This window comes from Protomyctophum parallelum (assembly GCF_964188405.1).
Source record: "Protomyctophum parallelum genome assembly, chromosome: 16".
Lineage (NCBI taxonomy): Eukaryota > Metazoa > Chordata > Actinopteri > Myctophiformes > Myctophidae > Protomyctophum > Protomyctophum parallelum.
Genome location: NC_139711.1, coordinates 20146848 through 20168465, shown reverse-complemented (window position 1 = coordinate 20168465; position 21618 = coordinate 20146848). Strand labels below are relative to the sequence as shown.

The 21618-nt window shown below is 41.5% G+C and overlaps 1 protein-coding gene and 1 long non-coding RNA gene across 2 annotated transcripts; one reads left to right on the top strand and one right to left on the bottom strand.

Annotated features, from left to right (window-relative positions):
- Window positions 1-2864: 2864 nt before the first annotated feature.
- On the top strand, window positions 2865-4783 carry LOC310872958. The gene is made up of 2 exons (XR_014570438.1): window positions 2865-4207; window positions 4242-4783. It is a non-coding gene; the product is annotated as an uncharacterized lncRNA (long non-coding RNA).
- Window positions 4181-17163, bottom strand: qdpra (quinoid dihydropteridine reductase a). Its single transcript, XM_083785175.1, has 7 exons — window positions 17017-17163; window positions 16751-16843; window positions 16243-16339; window positions 15411-15551; window positions 9334-9442; window positions 7292-7375; window positions 4181-5274 (listed from the first exon to the last, which is right to left on the bottom strand). The coding sequence occupies exons 1-7, from the start codon at window positions 17101-17103 to the stop codon at window positions 5172-5174; spliced, it is 714 nt and encodes a 237-aa protein (XP_083641301.1). The 5' UTR covers window positions 17104-17163; the 3' UTR covers window positions 4181-5171.
- Between the last annotated feature and the right edge of the window lie 4455 nt (window positions 17164-21618).

The following is a 21618-nucleotide window of genomic DNA, read 5'->3' as shown; positions in this document are numbered from 1 at the left end:
GAACCGGGCCGGCACCCTGGATGCGTTCCTGTGGGTCTGGAACTCTTCCCTTTTGGTGTTTTAAGCATTATGTTATATTTTAGCTATTGAGAAATAGCAGATCTACAAGCTCATAGCGCAGCACAGAGTGCCGCGCTATGAGCTTGTAGTCTTTGCTTCTGGGGGGGGGGGGGGGGGGGGGGGACACAACGTATTTTCAGATGGGGGTCGGTGGCCGATTACATATAATTTGTGTGGTCCTTGACATGGACCACAAACATTAGAAACATTAGGTATTTCAGAAAACTGACAGGATTTAGAAGACTTTTTTATTTATTTCGAAGTCAGGTCTAAATGGGTTCAACTCAAGTTCAAGTGAACGGCATAGAATAGTCAATAGAATCAAATCTTCCCCCACCCCCCCAAAAAAAAAAACCTGTCCCACAAAAGCAAAGAGAACATTGGTTTCTAAGTGGGGTCTGTCTGGGGACCCTCAGCTGAGGCGGTTCCAGGGGGTCCCCAGAAACAGTCTACAACACACCTAATTTCTAAAAAAAATTGGCTATTCGAAAAAAGCCAACCTACTTCATAATAATAATAATAATACATTTTAATTTCATTCATATTGCACTTTACATCTGAGGAATTTGAAATAAATCTAAAAAAAACCCTCAAAACACTACAGTACAGAATTCTCCCTGCCACAAAATCTTTTCAAATGGGACCAAAAACTACCTATAGCCACCTACTAATACCCACGCATTATTCTACGGTGTGACGACACACAAAAGAAACCATGTGCTATTAAGGCCCGGCCTACACCTAACACAGAACAATAGTCACCTGGCTCACATCATGCTATATCAGGCTCTGGTGGGTTGCAACACCCTAAACATGCGATAATCTTTGATCAGCTCAAACCCTTACAGCGATAAACACAGCGGGGGATCCCCATGGGCAATCACTCCAACGGTGGCATCATGGGAGCTAATGTATGCGCTGGCGTCTTGAACACGCCGCAGGGCCTCACACACACACACACACACACACTAGACTAGATGAATTGCAATGCCACCACGTATAAATACACATCATCCACAGTAAGCTAGACCGCTCCTATTAATCCTCGGTGCAGTGATTTATTGCAGTGGGCTCCTCAACGGCCCACCCCATATACCGTGGCCAGCCAGGAGAAATTGCAGGAGTTTAAGACTGAGACCCAGTAAACGTTCTATAGTCTATTTATGTGCATTGCTAAGTGTGAATATATGAGTCAGCAACAAGACGTTTTTTTTTATGCAGTTGCGGAATGGACGAGGTTGTAAACAAACAAACAAACGCCGCGTTACCTGGCTGCTAAATGTATGTTTCTGTTGGCCCCCCTTCCCTCTCGCTTTGGAAGGTTTGTCATTTTGCCAAGGTGAATGGCCTGAAATGGCTAAGCAGTTGTATAAAGATCTGTGTTTGCAGGTAGGTACAGTGTCGTGCACAGATAGACACTAGGTGGTGCTAGAGAGCATCTGCCCTTTGCCCTCTGGACAGCAATGTCCAGAGGGCAAAGGGCTGCGCGGTACCGAGTGCCGCGCTACGAGCTTGTAGATGATCTGCTATTTTTTAAGAATTGTGATAATGTGGTGCCAATCTTTGAATATATTCTTTCAGAGCGAGCGTTTTTAACTCAAATCTTTGCTTCTGGGGGGTCCCTGGAACAACATATTTTCAGATGGGGGGGTCGGCGGCCAATTACATCTCATATATCTTTGGGGGCACTGCCTTGACATGGAAATGTTTCAGAACGACTCACATAGAAACATAGGGTTTTTCAGAAAACTGTCATGATTTCGAAGACATTTGTAGAATCGTCCTCAGTTCTAAATGGGTTAAGGCAACCGCCGGTTCCACGCACTGCACAAGGTGCCCTTTTTTCCCAATTGAGCACCTGCCCCTCTAAATGTCTGTGCACGCCACTGGGTGGGTAGGTAGGTAGGTGTTACGGGGTCCTGCCATGTGCATGACAGCACCCGTTCAGTTCCAAGAATGAACTCATCCATTTGATTAACAGTGGTTCTTGTTGAGGGGGGGGGGGGGGGGGGGGGGCTCCATGCCATTGAGGGTTATGAACGAGTGCCATCTGGTGGTGGGATAAGACATGACAACTTCATATAAATCAGATCCGTAATGGTGATGCGATAAATTGTATGTACCTTGTATGCAGTTTATAATAGTACTAATATAGTATTCATAGTTTTCATAAGAATCATTGATTTAGTGATGATTAGGCTACATAGTAGATTGTATTTTAACTCTCATTTGCTTTAGTGTCCTCAGAATTCAGTTTAATTACTTTATTACAAGTGACAGTATTTTATAGTCTTTAGTATTTCCATATAGACTAACCATAACCATAACCAACCATAGATAACTAACCCACATAACTAACATAAGCTCATAGCTACGAGCTTGTACGTCTGCTTTTTCTTTTAATCGTGAAAATGTGGCACAAATCTTTGAATATATATTCATTCACAGCGAACGTTTTGAACTCAAATCTTTGCTACTGGGAGGTCCCCTGGAACTACATATTTTCAGATGGGGGTCGGCGGCCAATGTCATATATTTTTGGGGGTCCTTGACATGAAAATGTTTGAGAACCACCGACATAGAAACATGGGTTTTTCAGAAAACTGTCAGGATTTAGAAGACATTTTTTAAATTTCGACGTCAGGCCTAAATGGGATAACTAACCATAGCTCCACAGCTTTGATTCCTGCAACAGCCATTGTGTCCATCAACAGCTGTGTGTTCCACAACATACAGAATCTGGGGGAAATATAGAGTAGGAAAAAAAAGTCTCATAAAGTGTCCAAATTCAAAGCTTAATACGTGTCTTTATTTTGGACGATTTATTACTGTAAATGTGATACAAATACAGAGAGGTTACTAATGATAGCAAAGACTAGACAAAGCACAATCACCTCGTTGACACAAACACACAGAACTAAGACAGGGGCACGTGAACTAGGGATGGGACGATATATGAAAATTAACAACATTATCGCGATAATAAAAAACATGTTTAAAATGTTTTGTTATACCACTTGAACCCCCAGCATCGCTATTCAGGGAGAAACATTTGCCAAAAATTGCCACTAAGCTCACAACAAACGGGTTGCGTTGTAAAGCGTTGAGCTTGTAGATCTGCTATTTTTGGTGAGGTGAATCGAGAGTGAGTGTGAACTAAGAGCGTATCGAATGCACAACAAAATATATGTTAATGGCGTTTAGAAGATTTAGAACACTTTCCTGGAGGTCTTTATGGGTGTAATATGTGGTTTTAGATATTTTAGATATTAGCAATGAGCCCAGTGTCTCTGATGTCATGGACACTGGGCTCACTTACTTCCTGGACTACATGTTGTCTCAGTAAGTCAGCCCTCCCCCTATCCACAAGGAGGAGCAGTGCACCAAAGCATTATGGGAATTGTAGTCCAGAAAGGAAGTGAGCCCAGAGTCCATGACATCAGAGACACTGGGCTCACTGCTAAAATCAAAAATATCTGAAACCACATATTACACACATAAAGACCCCCAGGAAAGTGTTCTAAATCTTCTAAATGTCATTAACATATATGTTTTTGCAAAAATTGTCCCTTTAAGAAGTGGTACTGAATGTGCACCTCAACAAAATCTAAAGGGCCCCTGTCAGGTGAAAAGAAGCAGCTTGGACTCCTCATGCATAGGAGGCATGAGGTCAGTCCGCTACCCCCCAGGTTGGCAGAGGAAGTGTAGAGCCCAGGATTACAATTGACACTGGGTGAAAAAACTGGGTTGCAAAAATCGTGGGATAAAAATTATATATAAAAATAAATAAATAAAAAGCTAATTCACCCAGAGGACAATTTCACAATCACTTTAAATCTCTGCGATACGATTACTGTGAGCGTTTTCTGGTGACAATAAACGATAATAACGATTATCATCCAGTCCCTAGTATAGTGTATACAAACAATTCACTCTGGAACAGATTGTCCGTTTGTTAGAAGACAGCGGCTTATTTCAACATTGGGTTCCTTTCACAGTAGGAGAGGAGCGCTACAACAGACAACAATAGAGCGCCGAAGTCTTGACGTCACTCGCTCATCCCCTGGTTCTGCCTGGTTCACGGAAGTAATTTCTCTATGGAGAATAACATGGGGTCCTCTTTAAAATCGTTTAATATTTAAGCAATGTGGTCCAACAAGCTGTCTCTGCGTTATTGTCAGGGAGGTGTCTCTGTATCGTTTACGACCCGTCAGTAACTCGTATATGATACAGTCTGTTTCTAGCGAAAATGTAACTAATTCAGTAGCAGTAACAATAGAGTGTAACGGCCGGGATGACATGTTTATTTTTCAAACACAGTTCTTATATGAGGCGATCTAAAATCCCCCTATGGGGATTACAATGCAAATAAAGAGTACATGAACCCGTGGATTTGCGCCCTCTACCGATATGTGCTCTATACAAACATACAGTTACACAGACACGTTTACATATGTCATGTACTACTTCTGTACATATGGAAAACTACAGGCACAATGTTGTTCAAATGTGTTTGTTTTTTATTCAAGGTGGGTTTTATGTGTATTAAGGCTTCCCACCACACTCAAACAATGAAATGTCACAACCGAACAAAAAATAATTTTATTCCGTGTATCATTCATATAAAAGAAAAAAAAAACATGAAATCACCCCAATTACGGGTTGGCTTGACGAGTGTGCCTGTAACGTTTAAGTTAAAATGCTAAAAAAAAAAAAAAAAACAGCTATTGTAAACCACAGCTAGATGGCACTGTGAGGCAGCATATTTGTAAGGACCTGCATCCCCATTCTCTGCCACCCCATCTCACCCTCTAGGCTAGAGACACTTTGTCGAATGACCATGTTATACAGCAAATCTTCTGTTGCCGACACGCTGTTCTTGTCATACGACACTGTCGTTCAACAAAGTGTAAAATTTGCCTTAAATTACCAACTCAACCTGCTTCCCTCCTACCTACGGCTCCTCTTCAATATCTCCTTGTTCACTCTCCTTCTCTCTACCTCTCGTTTCCCTGACTCCGTCTCTCCTTCTCTCTGTTTTCCTCACCGCCGCCTTCTCTCTCTCTCTCTCCACCTCCCATCATCTCCACAGAGGTGTGTGTGTGTGTTGTTTACTGTGTGGCTACAGATTCGGTCTCCCCTCCAGAGGTCAAGAGCTGCATCAGGCTGCCGGAGGCGGGCCGGTTCGCCCCACAAGCCCAGCCGAAGAACATCCTTGGAGCGAGAGAGAGTAAAAAAACAAATAAAATGTTAAATAATTAAAAAAGGCACAACTAGATCCAAGATGTTCTTCCACCACTTCATCTGGTCATCAAGAGACAAGAACTCCCTCCAGATTGTTTTCCAGGCATTCATCTCTTTTCTCAGGGATTATCACACTGGATCAGATCTCTAATCAAATCCCTCCACGCACGCACGCACACACGCAGAGAGAGAGCTCTGGTTTCTAAACTGAATGGAAGCCAACAGGGAGTCTGTACTGTATGTCTTTATGTGCCAGCAGCTTACTCTAGTCTGGCATTAATTCAAACTCCCACGTTTGCCGTTTCTAATTTTAATCAGTACAGAACACGATATCTCCTGACACAACAAATTATTTTTTTGTAAAAAAATTTTTTAAATGATGTAGCCCGATATTGTCACTGTGTTGTTTCCAAAGCAGGACAGCCTCTGTTCTGAATGGAAGTGATTATTTAATCGTATAGGCTAATTGATTAATTGTTCATATATTTGTCTTAAGACTTTATATTATGATCACTGCTGGCTCCTAATCCGGTTGGAAATTGGTGTTGTTTTGTGTCGTGCATTGTCAGCAAAGCCACAATGTATAATTTAACCCATTTTGGGCGGGAACCCCTTTTGGTGTTTTAAGCATTATGTTATACTTTAGCTGTTTAAAAATAGCAAATGTACAAGCTTTTTTTTATTTTATAGCTGAAAATGTGGCTCAAATCTTTGAATGTAGCCTATATTCTTTCAGAGTGAACTTTTTTAACTCAAATCGAAGATGTTCCTGGAACATCATATTTTTAGATGGGGGCCAAATACATATAATTCTTGGGGTCCTTGACAAGAAATATTGAGCACCACTGATACAGAAACATGAGGTTTTTCCGAAATGTTTCATCATTTAGAAGACATTTTACAAGTTTCGACGTCAGGCGGGAACCCCTTTTGGTGTTAGCATTATGTTATGCTTTAGCTATTGAAAAATAGCAGATCTACAAGCTCGTACTCCTACGAGCTTGTAGGTCCGCTATTTTAGAAAGATTGAAGAACGACATAACATAGAAACGACAGAAACATAGCTTTTTCAGAAAACTGTCAGGATGTAGAAGACATTTTTAGAATCTGATCTCAGGTCAAAATGGGTTAAGCGGATAACATAGTCAAATTAATATCATCAGTGTGTAGTAACAAGTAACAATAGATAAGCAGATTACTTGCGTTCTTAACATATAGGGGAGATGGAGAAGAAACCCAGCATTCTGTGTGGATCAATTTTGCCATCTTGTGGTGAAATAGTGACATTTCACTCCCCTGTATATTATTATTTTAGTCACATATTAACCCATTTAGGTTTTCTGAAATACGTGCTCAATATTTCATGTCATGGACCCCAAAAATTATATGTAATTGGTCGCCGACCAGCATCTGAAAATATGTTGTTCCAGGGACCCCCCCAGAAGCAAAGATTTGAGTTAAAAACGTTCGCTCTGAAAGAATATATATTCAAAGATGTAGGCCGCATTTTTCACAAATTTTCAAAAATAGCAGACCTACAAGTTCATAGCACGGCACTCTGTGCCACGCTATGAGCTTGTAGATCTGCTATTTTTCAATAGCTAAAGCAGAACATAATGCTTAAAACACCAAAAGGGGGTTCCCGACCAAATTGGGTTAAAATAATTGATAATCTGGAGAGCAGAAGGTGTGATCAGCCATCATTCTGATCAGATGACATATAAGCACTGTCCGATATAAAACATGCCGAGCATGGTGTTACAAGGCCATTGACATTGGTCAGCCATGTTCTAACTCAAAAGACTCAAAATATGAACACCCCGCTCTGGACAACTGAAACATTCTGAAACACGACTGTGTGTGTGTGTGTGTGTGTGTGTGTGTGTGTGTGTGTGTGTGTGTGTGTGTGTGTGTGTGTGTGTGTGTGTGTGTGTGTGTGTGTGTGTGTGTGTGTGCGCGTAACGGCGATGACATCATCAACACTCACTCCACGATGTACTCCAATGGGGTCCAAGAACCAAAGTCTGCGTCAGGCATGAATTTCCTGTTCATTGGCGTATCCAAGGTAACCCTGTCAAAATGAAGCCAGATGATAATCAGGGAGGAGAGGAGGAGGAGAAGGGAGGAGAGGAGAGGAGAGGAGAGGAGAGGAGAGGAGAGGAGAGGAGAGGAGAGGAGAGGAGAGGAGAGGAGAGGAGAGGAGAGGAGAGGAGAGGAGAGGAGAGGAGAGGAGAGGAGAGGAGAGGAGAGGAGAGGAGAGGAGAGGAGAAGCTACAGTACCAGACTGCAGCATTTCACACACTGTGAAAAGGAACCTTGCATATTCAAATAAAAACATATTTATATACAGTCAGTAACACACACTCAACTGGCTTTGTTTTTCATTTTTTACTCAGACCTGGCATGTTTAGAATTTTGCAAATACATTTCCGGCTTGAAGAAGCATGATGGACAATAAAAAGCATCAAGAAGAAAAGCATTTTACACGTAAACATTAAAAACATCATGTTAAGTAGGCTTTGTAATGCATGCGCACACAGTCACACAAACACACACACGCACACTACTGCTCTGCTCTGGGTTTGCTGTTGCAGAAATGCAAGTCATGGGCTAATGCTGACCAGATGTGACAGCTAGCTGGAGGGGTGGACTTCATTCAGCCTTGGCATGATTGCTAGGAACATGACCGGGTAGAGCTTCTGGAAAATACACTCCCCCCCCAAAATGCTCCAGAACTAGCTTCTCACGATGACAATGCAGAAATACTGCTCTACATAATGTGAACCAATCAATAAGGCTATGATGTAATATTAATTAAAGTCAGCCACATGAAATACAAACACAGTGTGATTCAATATTCCTCTTCTAACACTTCTGCCTGGTTCGTGTTTCTTAACCAGTGCAAGCAAACGTACGTTTTATATTATACATGATTGTTTAATCTATTCTATAGGGACACGTGTTGCATCCGATATTAACAGTTTATACTGCATAACCCGCTTTCCACGCTATTTAATACATGTTTCTGCCCTGCGTAATACACTACACCCGCTATTTGTTTTGGCCTCGTCACCATAGTCTGCGGACTTGGTGACGAGGCCGTCACGTTATGATGATGAAACCCGTGCTCTGGGCTGCAAGGGCTTCTGGGAAAATTAGTTCAATGCAAGTGAACGGTAGTTTGAACTGGACTCCAGCAGCTCTCACTGCCTGTTGTTGTTGTTGTTCCGGATCGCGACGGTGGCATGTTTTTCGGTTCGACAACAAGCCATGGCTAAAGTGAACAAGCCATGGCCCATAACCAGAACGTGCCATTATTTGACTTGTTGTAGCTGTCTAGTATTAAAGACCCGCTGCAATGGCTATTTCGGTCATTTTGTTTTGAAGTTTGAAACGGAAAGCTGTACGTTTCTGAACCAATCAGAACGTCGCATCCCTCCAGGCTGTGGGACATATAGCTCTGTTACATGCGTGACGCATGCACGCGCATGCACATTTATTTGTTAATAAGTGAAAGTGAAAGTGATATTTAGACAATATTACACGAGAGGGTGTGGTTTTTCACTTCAGTGATGCTTGCGGAACTCGACTACGTCTCGTTCCTGACCGCATCACTGTCGTGGCAATAATCACGTTAAATCACACCCTCGAGTGTAATATTGCAATTATACAACAGTTTCCCTTAAAACTAAGAAAATGGCTGAAACAACATATTCTTTTAATGACAGATGTAGTCACTACGACCACAAATGTCCCAAGAAACTAGCTAGCCTAGCCACCGAGTTTTCTGCGCTCTGGGAGAACGGAGCAGCTGAATTCTTTGTTTTGATTAGGTGTGGAGTGGTGCTCGTTTGAACCACGGCTAGAAGGCTGTTTCAATATCAGATTGCTTCCTCGAAACGACCTGTTGTATACTACAACAGGTGGTATACAACTCTTAGACAATAAAGCATGATTAGAATAGTGCTCTGGATCAGAACCAGTCATGCAGACCTAAATGCTGCATGGCATGCTGCGAGCAGTACTCACGGCAGTATGGCCACAGCGGTAGCCCCAGAGGGAAGCCCACCGTCCTCTCCAGCCAGACTCTGACACAGCTGATGCACAGCAGCTTTAGCCATGCCATAGCCCACCATGCCTAAGGGAGACAAAGACACAACACAGACATACAATGTCGGATGTTATCGTTTCCGAGGGAAACGCGCCTTCCAAAAAGGGACAGAAAACATGCATTGAGAAAGAGAATCATTCACACACTGACACACAGCCGTGGATAACATGCATTTGCAACATTACTGAATGTGAATAATGACCGCTTTAGAATGGGTCACAGGGGTGGGGGACTGTGGAGAGAGGTGACTAAAGACAAAAGATTTGCTGACTTGCTTTTCTCTCCACACTATTTCACTGTATGTATGATGGCTTGAACAAGACAACAAAACTAAACATAATCTTGTAGAATATGAATCGCTAATCATTAATTAATTGTTTGTATGTTATCTGTGCCCTTTATTTGACATTGAATCAGATTATTATTATTTCCAAAAGCAGGTTCACAACAAGGAATTTGTTTTAGTGACAGCTCGATTAAAAATGGACTTAACAAAGTACTGTACCTGCAGCCCATTAAGACCTGAGGCCTACAAAGAATGTCTTCTAAATCATGTTGATTGTTTTCAGTGGTTCTCAAACTTTTTCATGTCAAGGACCCCCAAAATTATATGCATTTGGCCATCGACCCCGGCCCCCATCTACAAATATTTTGTTCTAGGGATCCCAGGGATTTGAGTTTGCTTAAAGAAATTGATTTGCACAAATCTTCATGATTTAAAAAAATATATATCCAAAGACATCTAAAATGACACAGATTTCCCAGTTTTAATGGATTTACAGGAACCAGACAGTGCAATAAGATATTACAGAACAGTCTGGCAGCGTGCCGCGGGTTCGACTCCCGATCCCGACGGCCTTTACTCTCTCCCCATTTCCTGTCAGCCTACTTTCATCTATCCCTCTATCAATAAAAAAGAAAAAAAGGCGAGAGCAAAAAAGAAAACAAATCTAAAAAAAATGAAAAAAAAGAACAGAACATCCATCCAGGCAGTAGACTACACTAGATAGCAGACAATACTCTTGTCACATGATTGTATATTAACTAATTTAGCTGGGGACCCCCTGGTACTCCCCCAAGGACCCCTGGGGGTCCCGGACCACACTTTGAGAACCAAGTTCTTAGTCCATTTAGATCTGAGGCCGATTCTAAAAACAACTTCTAAATCCATTCCTAAGTAAAACCTCAAAAGAGTAAAATAATAATAATAATAATGTTGCTACAGTATATACCGTATATAGCAACAACTACACAAGGAGGTGTTGAAACAACAAATACTCTAGGTGTTCCAGGTTGAAATGGATTAAAGTAGGATATTAGATAACAAATGTTGATCAGATTAGAAGTGTACGTAGTAGATTAGATTAGATTAGCTCTGATTAATTAGCTAGGGTTAAAACAAACCTGCTGCCTGATCTGTTGTATCCAGTGTTTGTCTATGCTTTACACACCGTGACACAGACTTATTGCAGAGCCCCGGGCTTGGCTTAATTGTGTGAATGCTTTGTGTTTAAAAAAGCATCTGGAATCAATAAGTGGCCATTTTCCATTTAAACAGGGTTTTAAAAGAATGCAAAGATTTTCTCCCACCCCCTCCGCCAATCACATGACGGACATGCCAAGCGACCTTTGAAGAATTGACCAATGGGAGAAATGGGTGGTGTGTTTTCATCAAGTTTTTTTTCATTTTTTTTTTTCATTTTGTTGCTAGGGTTCCCAAGGGGCAAAAATCCAAGGCAAAAAAAAAACAATTGAATATTATTTTGCACTGTACAATGCAAAATTGTTTTAATGCCTCCAAACAGCACATTTTTGGAACTTTTATTTAGGCAAACAAACATTTGGCTTAAAATCTTACAGACTACACTACAGAGCACAAAAACTCTTCTTCTGGCAGCAACGGTAAGCATGTGAAATCAAGTCAAATATATATATACACGTATAGAGAATGAGAAGGGGTCACAGGCAGGTGTGTGGACTGGTCTCTGATGAATAAATACATCAATAAAGAAAACTTATGCCACACACACACATACTGTACAAATATAGGCCTACACACACATGCCTACAAAGACGTGGAAAGAAGTGGAAAGTTTGTTTAATATTCAGGGTAAAGAGGAAAAGAGGGTTATTTTCCATTATCATACTAATTCATTATAGCCTGGTTTAAACCCCGCCCACTACACTGAGTGAACTGCTTCAGGAAGCTTCAGACTCTGATAATCAGGCTAAATTCAATCATTACCAACTGACTGTCCACTTTGAAAATAAATAAAAACACTTAAAATAAATGTGATTAACAACCTGTACTACCACAAAATGTAACGCGGCTCACATGCAATAGGCTAGAGGTTTGGGACACCTCCTGGGGTTCAAGCTGAATTCCACATCATCCATATTAGGCTAATAGGTCACAAGGTCACTCACTCACATGGTTTGTTAAACCGTTACTTGACGTGACTTTCAAATCCTCTTTTTCCAGTCTGACTTTGTCGTTTACAATGAATGAGCCTGATTCTGCTGTTGCTCTAGTCTATGCTCTATGCTCTCTGTCGATCTATGTTGCCCTAAGTTTGTCATGGCAATCTCCTCCCCTGCTTTCCACTGCAGATGATCGATCTGGTCATTAGATCAACATTGTTGTTTGCTCAACATGTTTGATCAAAGCCAACTGAGGGGTGGAGGGGGAGGGTCGGTACAGAATACGTACCGTCTGTCCCTCTGCTTCTCTATCTCTACTATGTCTGTTGGGACAATTTAGGGCTTTTTCATTCAATATTTGTCTCTTAACGTTGCCTCGTGTGACCTGGTATTAAAACAGAATTTGTCTACATGACTTTTGGGGTAAATAAATAAACACACAAAGAATTAACATTTCAATGCAAATAACTATTAGAACTATTCTAAAACAATCAGTCTTGGTAATGGTTGCAAGTGTTCCGACTTCTAAACATCCAGTTCCCTAACCTGGTTGAACTACTGATATACAGTTATGTTGGGATATGAGCCAACATGTCAATAAGGGTGCATCCCTAGTTTTAGAATACAGAGTCATTGTTTTTTTCTTTGTTTTTTAATTCAGTGTTTATATAAGCCTTTTTCAGAATGGACAAAATTGTTATAATTTTTGAATACATGTCGATCATATTGACATCGGTTATATCAGCCATAACAGCAATTCATTATATCGGATATCGGTAAAAATGTCTCATCTGATAGATGTCGGCAGGCTCCCGCAGACCTCATCCATACGTTCTGGCTCTGCCCTTCTCTACACAAATATTGGACCGATATCTTTAATTCCTTATCAAAGATAGTCGGGCAAAGAGTGGAGCCCACACCTTTGGGGGCCCTGTTTGGTGTTTTTCCCTCAGTACCGTCGCTCTCTAAACCAGAGAGGGATGTTTTGGCCTTTGTCACTCTGTTAGCTAGGAGACTAATTCTGACCAACTGGAAATCGCCCACTTCCCCTTCTCACACTCATTGGGTTAGGGACACCTTGTACTGTGTAAAACTGGAGAAGATTAGACACTCCTTGAATGGTTCTTCCGATACGTTTGGGAGGATATGGGGTCCATTCTTTCAATTCATTCAGAATTTGGATCCGTCTCTGCTTGGGGATGTGTGAGGTCTGCTGGACTTTTGTTTTAAAAGTAGTTTATACTGTGATTGTATGGATTGTATTGTATTGGATTATGGATGTATCATGTACCTATGCTTTTTTTTATAGGATGTTGTGTACTGTTGTTTTGTCTGTTTTTGTCTGCCTTTTATTTTTCAACTTTTACTGATCTTGTATTTAAGGTTTGTTTGTCTTGTTTTCTGTTGTCCTTTTTCTTTGGGGTGAAAATTCAATGTGTTTACTCTTATGTCATACTTGTGGGGTTTATTTAAGAGAAGCTGTTAATGTTAATTATTATTTTTCAAACTCAGTATTTAAATGCTTCTGTGAAAAAAACCAATAAACAAAGTTATAAAATAAAATAAAATAAATGTCTCATCTGTACATGCCTTGATCCCGGACCCCCCCTAATCAGAGCAGACACGTGTTTACTTGTACTGTGAAGATTCACATGACATCAAAACATCACTAAATGGAAGTGTACACACATGGGAGTGTATAGGAGCTCTGCAATCCCCTGACGACAGCTGCTCTCCATTTGAACAAAGCATCGCAACCGTGTCCTGTCTGCGTCCACATGTGAGGACTAGGATAATATGGTGAACAGCTGAGTCATCCTCCAACACAACCAATGGGATTGTCTGCTGTGCTGCCGACTGCTGAGCGAGAGGGTTTGCATTGTACTAACTGTCGTATACAGTGTATTTATTGTAGGATCTAAGCACATCATATAGCCAGCATGGTTAGCCTGCCCTTGTTCTGTATTGCACGCCACCCCACTTCGCCCCTCATGCGCTATGTATGTTGCGTGTTCTGTCCACTATGTTGTGTATGCGGCGTGTACAGAATACATTAGGTGTTTTTGCTACGAGGCACAATGAGTTTCCCAGAATGTGTGAAATGTGCAAAACATAAACCCGTCACATGGATAAGATTGGTTACGAGGGGGGGGCATCACATGAGTCCACACTCCACAGCAGCTTGAGTGCAGCAGGGAATCAAATCGGAAGGTTTATGTCCCATGGCTAAAAATGGACAAGAACGCAATATAGAATATAAACGTTATGACTTTAATGTTGAAATCATAACTGAGGTTTTGTCAGTGAGTCTCAATTAATTAGTAATACAGCAAGTTAATATATAAAAAGTCGTGAAAATGTGGCACAAATTTGGAATATATATTCTTTCAGAGCGTTTTTAACTCAAATCTTTGCTTCTGGGGGGCCCCTGGAACAACATATTTTCAGATGGGGTTCTGTGGCCAAATACATATAATTCTGGGGAAATAGTTTGAGAACCACTGATATAGAAACATGGGTTTTTCAGAAAACAGTCAGGATTTAGAAGACATTTGTAGAATCGTCCTCAGGTCTAAATGGGCTAAGTTATACTGTAGCAATGGATTATTCTTGAGGTAAGGCGTGTAGGATGCAAGCTGATCGGTTGACACTTTTTTCAGCACTGTGATCCCGTTACTCTCTATACACAAAGTCTTCAGTTAAACCAATACTGGGGATGTTGCTGTGAACAAGGCTATAGGAGGCCCACATTACACAACCACCAGAGATTCATCAGCATCAGTCTTGTGTCTTGTTTTCTTCCTAATTGTCTGGACCGTTTCCCATGCCACTAATGACTATGCCAATGACTATTACCATTAAGTGGGCAGACTACTTGCCTGTGTATTTGTTAAGCTTGTTTCTTTATTGAACCGGACAATAGGAAACATTAGAGGAGAGAAATCACAGGATGAACCCATATGTTCAAGTGAGCGCTCAAGTGTTTTTGGATCATCTCTATCTCCTGATGTTGTTTGTGGGTTTGGCAGTGGACCGCAATGTACCGCTAGCCGCTGTCTGTCAAATGACCAAAAGCTGATAGTGTCTGCACAGTGGCTCAGCTCTGTGACTTAACCACTTCAATCCTACCTAGTCTACTTTGTTGACTGGAGGCCACACAGGTGCCGCCTCATTTTCTTTCCCCCTCTACAGCAAATCTCTTTGCCGTTCCCGCCACGGCCATACGGTGCAGACGTGCCCATGATGAACAAGACACGGTTTATGGTAACCCCTAACCGAGCGCTCATCAAAGCCATCTGAGTAGCCATCAGCTGGGTGAAGCTGAAAACGGATTAACACGGTTTCCATAACAGTAAGCCCAGAAAGGTTATCATATGGATAATAGTAGTAGTACTAGCCAATATCATGTAACGTGTACGCTTGTGTACACGTTATATACATTTTGTAGAATCTGTTCTCAGGTCTAAGTTGGTTAAACAAATGTGCGTTAGCCTGGCATTGCGTGGGCTCACTAACACGGTTGTGGGGAACGTATCAGTGATCCTACGTGATTAGTCCATTTGCTTGTCCTTACCACTTGTGCCGGCGAGGGATGCCTTAGCCCCGGGAAGAGTCAACAGACCTCCAGGCTTCAGGTGGAGAGCAGCTAGATGGCTGGAGACCGTGCACGTCCACACACTCTGCTTCCACATCATGTCTGTGTTCTTGTAGAAGTCTAATGCAGACACGTATGTGAAGTGTAAGAGTACAGTTTAATAATATGGATGCAAATAAATGTGTTAAAAGTTCCATTGCGAACAAATCAATTCTAAAAAAGAGTGATGCACCGATGTATCGGCCACATAATCGGAATCTGCAATAGACATTAACTGATGGCAGTAGCTGGTGTTATGTTGTTGATGCATACATTTCGCATTGGCTATGTTGGTATGTTGGTTATCTGTAGTCTGTGGCAACTTCTGAAATTCTGAAAATGTATGACTTGTATTGAACATGTATTTGTTTCTCTGGCACAAAAGGGGGAAATAAAAACAACAAAAACTAAATAAACATTTATCTGTATCAGTATTGGCGGTCGGCTACATTTTTATTTTAAACATCGGTATTGGCCAAGGATTTCCATATCATTCCTAATAAATAAAAATAATTGGGGTTCATTTTTTATCTACAAGCTTGAATATATTGCTATTTTGTATAAAATAATATAAAAGTGTTTAAGTGATTAATCACTGGCAGACAAATCAATTCAGTCAATTATTAAAAGAAATCTATTTTTTTTTTTTTTATTATTTGATTAATCAAACAAGTAATCGATAAGAATATATACTGACTACGAATATAGGCTACCTGATGTAAAGGCAAAAAGGACATAAGTGATGCTGCAACATCGTGCATCCTGCTCTGACCTTTAGAGCTGCAGTTTCCTCCGGCCCAGCCTCCAGCCACACACAAGATGGCATCCACTTTCTGTTGCCCTAGCAACTGGGCCACATCTGCTGTCACCTAGAGATAACACGTCTTGTTATTAAGCCCAGAACCACACCAATGGGTCGCCATGAAACTCTGTTTTTACCGTTTGGTTGCAAAGGAGTTGCATGGCGACCCATTGGCATTGGTGTGGTTTTAGGCTTTTAGAGGTTTAAATATGCTGGACATGGACACCCTACTGGACTGGAAAATCTTTATTTTATAAAAACCTATGAATTCACTTCAATAATTAAAATAGTTAATGTAAAAAAAATAGGTAAAGCCTACCACGGTGTATGGTTTTTCAACTTTTCCAGCTGGCTGCAATTGCTCGTAATTTATTATGGAATCAAAAAGCCAATTAACACTTCTTTATTGAAGAAGTTGTTTAAATCTTAGTTCTGGCCACATTGGGGGAGCTTATGAGCATGTTGTACTTGTACCTACCTGTCCCGCCTGCTCCGTAAAGCATTCAGACAACTTGACAGGCACATTTTCATCTGCGTCCTCGTTTGCAATGATGTCGATGCTGGCGACCCACTATATTGAGTAAAAACAGAGACAGCTAGGTTAAGAAAGGGACCGTGAGCAGCGAGGTAAATAGTGTAATTAATTACACATGAAAATAAAAGTTCGAGTAGCCAAACTAGCAACAAGAAGCGTGCAGTAGTGTAGTGTAGCCTACTGAACCCAACTAATCAACACTCACTCACCCATCCTTTGGATTTGAAATGCTGAACAATCTTAGAACCCAGTGCTCCTCTTCCACCGTAGACGATAACCCGCTTCTTCTCAGCCATGCTTTCCTCTGACGAGCTCTCTGAGCAATAAACGTTAAGCTCAGCTGCTTTCTAGCTGTTCCAGCGCAAAGCAGAGGATATAAGAGAGAGATGAGAGAGAGAGAGAGAGAGAGAGAGGGTGGGAGGAGAGAGAGGGGGCGGGGAGAGAGGAGAGAGAGAGAGAGAGCGAGACGGGGGCGGGGAGAGAGGATAAGTATGAGAGAGAGAGGGGGGGGGGGGGGGGGAGGAGAGAGAGAGAGGGGGCGGGGAGAGAGGAGAGAGAGACGGGGGCGGGGAGAGAGGATAAGTATGAGAGAGAGAGAGAGAGAGGGAGCAACAGGTTGGCTTTAGCCTTTTGCTGTAGCAATACATTAAAAGAAAATCACACCTGTGTGGACTGAGCGGTGCAACTATACATTTTTTGTTATAGTAGTGTATGTCATTGTGTAATTAAGTGAACGTTTCGTGAAGATTCTTGTAAACCATGTTTTATCTGTTCCATGGACCCTAGAAGACACAAAGAAAACGGTTTACTTTTTTTTTTCCCGCCCTAACAACATTTTATCACCATGCAATACATGGCAATGTGTAGCAATATTCCGTGTCTGTCTGTATTTCTGTCGACATCATTTCTCCAAATCTGCCACCCCGATTTACACCAAATGTGGTCCAGGAGTGTATGATGTGCTCTGGAAGACCCAATAAAAATTTCACCACGATCAGCCCATAGGTAGCGCTACAGCACCAGATTCAAAACGAAAATTCATGATTATTCACAAACTACTTGTCCAATTCCAATGACATTGGCTAGGTTGTTGTACCATGGGCTGAAGCACAAGCCCAGAAAGTTTGACCAAAATCCACCAATAGGTGGCGCTACAACAACAGATTCAATATGCAATTTCACAAGGTGCATAAGCTACCTGACCAATTTTCCACAAAAACCTTGAATAATCAGTAACGGACAGTTTTATTTCAAATCAAAATCAAAGGACACACCTTCCATCATCTTGTTGCTTCCATCCTAAAGAAAGTGGATCTAAAACCTGTGGCTCAGCAACGATGTCTTGTGCCCATACATTGGCTTGCCAATGTGCTCGCAGAATGTGTTCGACGATGGACCGTTGCGTTGGACATATCTTTTCAACACCCTGATTGCCCTTGAGCTGTTTAAACATGTGCCACCGAAGTACTTCAGCTGATTCATACCCAGGTTTGAAGAGCTGACAAACAAACTTTTCACACCCGGCTAACACCTCCAAGGATGGATGAGGGCCAACACCAAGTTCAGCAAGTGCATGGAGAACATCATCACCAGTCTTCATGAACGATTTGAAGCAGGAAGATTTACCTTTTCCTCGGATGTGACCAGTGGTATCGCAACCAGTGAGCGTGTGGAATCCTGGCAATGCGGCTGCTCGTTTGGGGCCAATGGCCGTGTAGATTGGTCTGAGTTTTATCGTCCGTCTTTGATCTCCTGTGCCCATGATGATTGCACTCTCTGATTTGTTTCCCAATATTTCTCGATCGACCTTCGATTAAAGGAGCATGACTTTTGCATTGACAAAAGAAATTTTTTTTATTAAAAGGTTCCTTCTTTGACCGGGTGTATTTTGTTGGGACCTCATCCGTTACAGTAGGCCTGACCACTGATGAGTACCTACCACCAGTATATGGTCTCCCTTTACTTCGGTTACTAAGTATAGTAACATTTGATGTGACACAAGCTCGCTTGTAGCGCTCTTCATCACGTTCTGTATGTACTTTACTGACAGTGTTTCCATAACATGTTTTATGCCACACTACATGTTTGTCACTTAAATCTTGTGCACTAAATTTTCCAATTTTCTCTTTGAGTGCAATACATTCACTGTTACCGAAATCTGCTCTCTTTACAACTGCTGCCAAGACTTTATCATAAGACTGGTTTGCTGGCCGTACCAGATCATTAGATGGACCTTTTTGGCATTTGATGCACAGTTGGAAATTCAGTTCGGTCTTTGATGGTCCCTCTTCAGGTACTTCTGCCTCTGCCATGATTTACCTATAGATACAGAAAATAATAGTTTATGATGGGCAATTTAACTGACATTACAGATAATATTCAGGCTATATTTCTTTCAACATTTACCATCTGCTGTACACCAGATACAATGGTATAGTTCCCTCTTCCTCGAAGGTAGGCTAAAAACAAAAAATGGGACAATACTTAAGTTTTGTATCTTTGAACATTTTTCTTACCACATTGTCTTGTTGTGAAGTGTCCATCACCATGTGTTGTACACTAGGTGCTGTTGTTCCACTGAAAGGGTCAAGTTATATCGCCTGTCACAACCCCTTGTAGCTTGGCCTGCCAGAGTCTGTGCTGCCTACTGTCTCTGTCTTCACAAGGCCTGCAGGTTGCAAAATTGGGGTGCCAATCCATTGGGAGCACCTGGCCAGAATTGCTAGTGTGTATAGTACTTGACTGTGCTGTGCTCTGTACTGTACTGTACTGTGATTATTTTTGGAAGAAATCTTTGAGAAATGAGTTACCGCGTGGGGGACCCCGAACATCCAGACCCCTGGGAACTCGCCCAGGGGGCCGGGCCAGTTCTGGCGAGCCTTCCTGCGTCCGAAATGGTCGAGAAATTACAGAGTTATCGTGTTGCAGCTTTCCGTGCTCACGTCGCGTAGACTAGACATAGATAGGGACACACATACCGGTAGCTGCGTAATGGAGTCACCGCTCAAAAACAATTCCATAAATAAAGTAAAATAAATAATAATGTCCATAGATAAAGCTCCTCAGCTTTCTGTGTGCTTTGAGTGTTTATGCGTCTTTCTTGAGAGATGACAATCTTATGTACAAGTCATATCGCTTATTAGAATCCATTGCAACAACATAACTTAAAAAGTATAGAAATCATGATGTTTGGTGTTGGACCTGAGGAGAAAAGGGTATACACTGATGTTGGTGGAGAAAGGGTACCCCCACCCATCCCTCTCTGCTGAGGCTTATCACCACCAACTACTTTGACAAGATGCTACATGCTCTGCGTGATCTAGTCTTCTTCCTGGCTCCCAAGCTGTGGAATAAACTCCACTCACAGACGGTATACGGCAGACTCACTCCCGAACTCCAGAAAGTGGAATTTTAAAGCAACTGCAGTAAACTCCAGAAAATGCACCTTTAGCCCAAATCACACAGTATGAAATTGAGGAAAAATCTAATTTCTTAATGTCAGTTCAGTAGAATATAATCACTATTTTAAATTGATCTTGTAGTAGGCCTACATTTCATAATCCCAGTTCCTTATTTTATACACCAAAGTTGGTGCACTTGAAATGAAGGGTTTGAAAAATATGCTTTTACTAGCCTACAAGAGATTCAGATTTCCTAGTAGTAGGAATGTCCTTCCTTGTAACAGTTTTGAATTTTCACTACAGATTTTAATTCTACTTCTCCTCTGGAACATGGTTCTTGTTCCCACAGTTCCACCTTGTGGAATATTTTAGTAATTACAGCTTGTAGGGAAATATAGGTGAGCCGATTGGATACTTCATTGGAACAAATTGCTCTAATGAAGATTTCAGAGATTTTAAAGCAGGTCCTTGTCTTTGAGAATCTGTATTGTAAATATGGATTCAAAGTTTTAATACTAGAGCAAAACCTACTCACAGCTGTTCTATTCACCATAATGCCCCAACTGTATGTCCATCGACATGAGTTTAATCTTTATATAAAGAGAATTATCCAGATTGACATGAACAGTACCGTTGTGACATGAGTCAACATGCAATTATAATATGCTCTCTAAAATAATTCCTTATAAGATGGCAACGAGCATCTTTTAGATTAAAATGGTACTCCCAAAATTTTAATGCATATAAATACGACACTGTACAGTCACAATATGCATCTGTGGCAAACAATTTCTCCCAGGTCCAGGGTAGGCATCTACATTCTTGTTCCCCAAAGGTTGCCCATCTACGATTGGATTTTACAGTGTACTGTGGTACTATCCGTAACCATTACTTTGTGCTGATCACTTGACAAGACATGGTAGTTAAGCAGTCACGAGACTGCAAGGTTTGTAGCCAGCTACTACAGGCCTGGCACTTAAATATGACCCCTGTGATAGTTGAGAGGGCATGAATACTCACCGCTAGACTATGTTGACAGACATTTGGCTAGAACCCCACGCTACTTTACAACTGGTGTGATCAGTGTTTCATCACACTCTGAGCAGGACAGTCCAGGCATGTAAACAGCGACTCAAATGTCATCAGGCACGCAACGCTACCCTTTACAGTCCTGTAGATGATTATGTTCTGGGAACATGCACTGAATATTAGTGTGTCGTCCTTGACTGTTAGTGACTTTCCTGAAAACAGGTGTGTCACTCAGGCAAGCAGCGCAAGGTTAAAGTCCTAATTCACAGATTAAAGTCAGGAAGAGATAAGATATGTGGAACAAGCCACACAGTGGCACAGGCAATCCTGGTGCACACCACTATTTTTACAAGCACTAAAGGTCCTCAAATTAGCAAAAAT

Excerpts from the sequence above, each read along its gene's own strand:
- qdpra (XM_083785175.1), bottom strand. The coding sequence starts at position 17,103 with ATGGCTGAGAAGAAGCGGGTTATCGTCTACGGTGGAAGAGGAGCACTG. Across the intron at positions 9,443-15,410 it reads ATCCCTCGCCGGCACAAGTG|GCATGGTGGGCTATGGCATG; the intron begins GTAAGGACAAGC and ends TGTCTCCCTTAG. Across the intron at positions 5,275-7,291 it reads CCATTGGAGTACATCGTGGA|GATGTTCTTCGGCTGGGCTT; the intron begins GTGAGTGTTGAT and ends TCTCGCTCCAAG.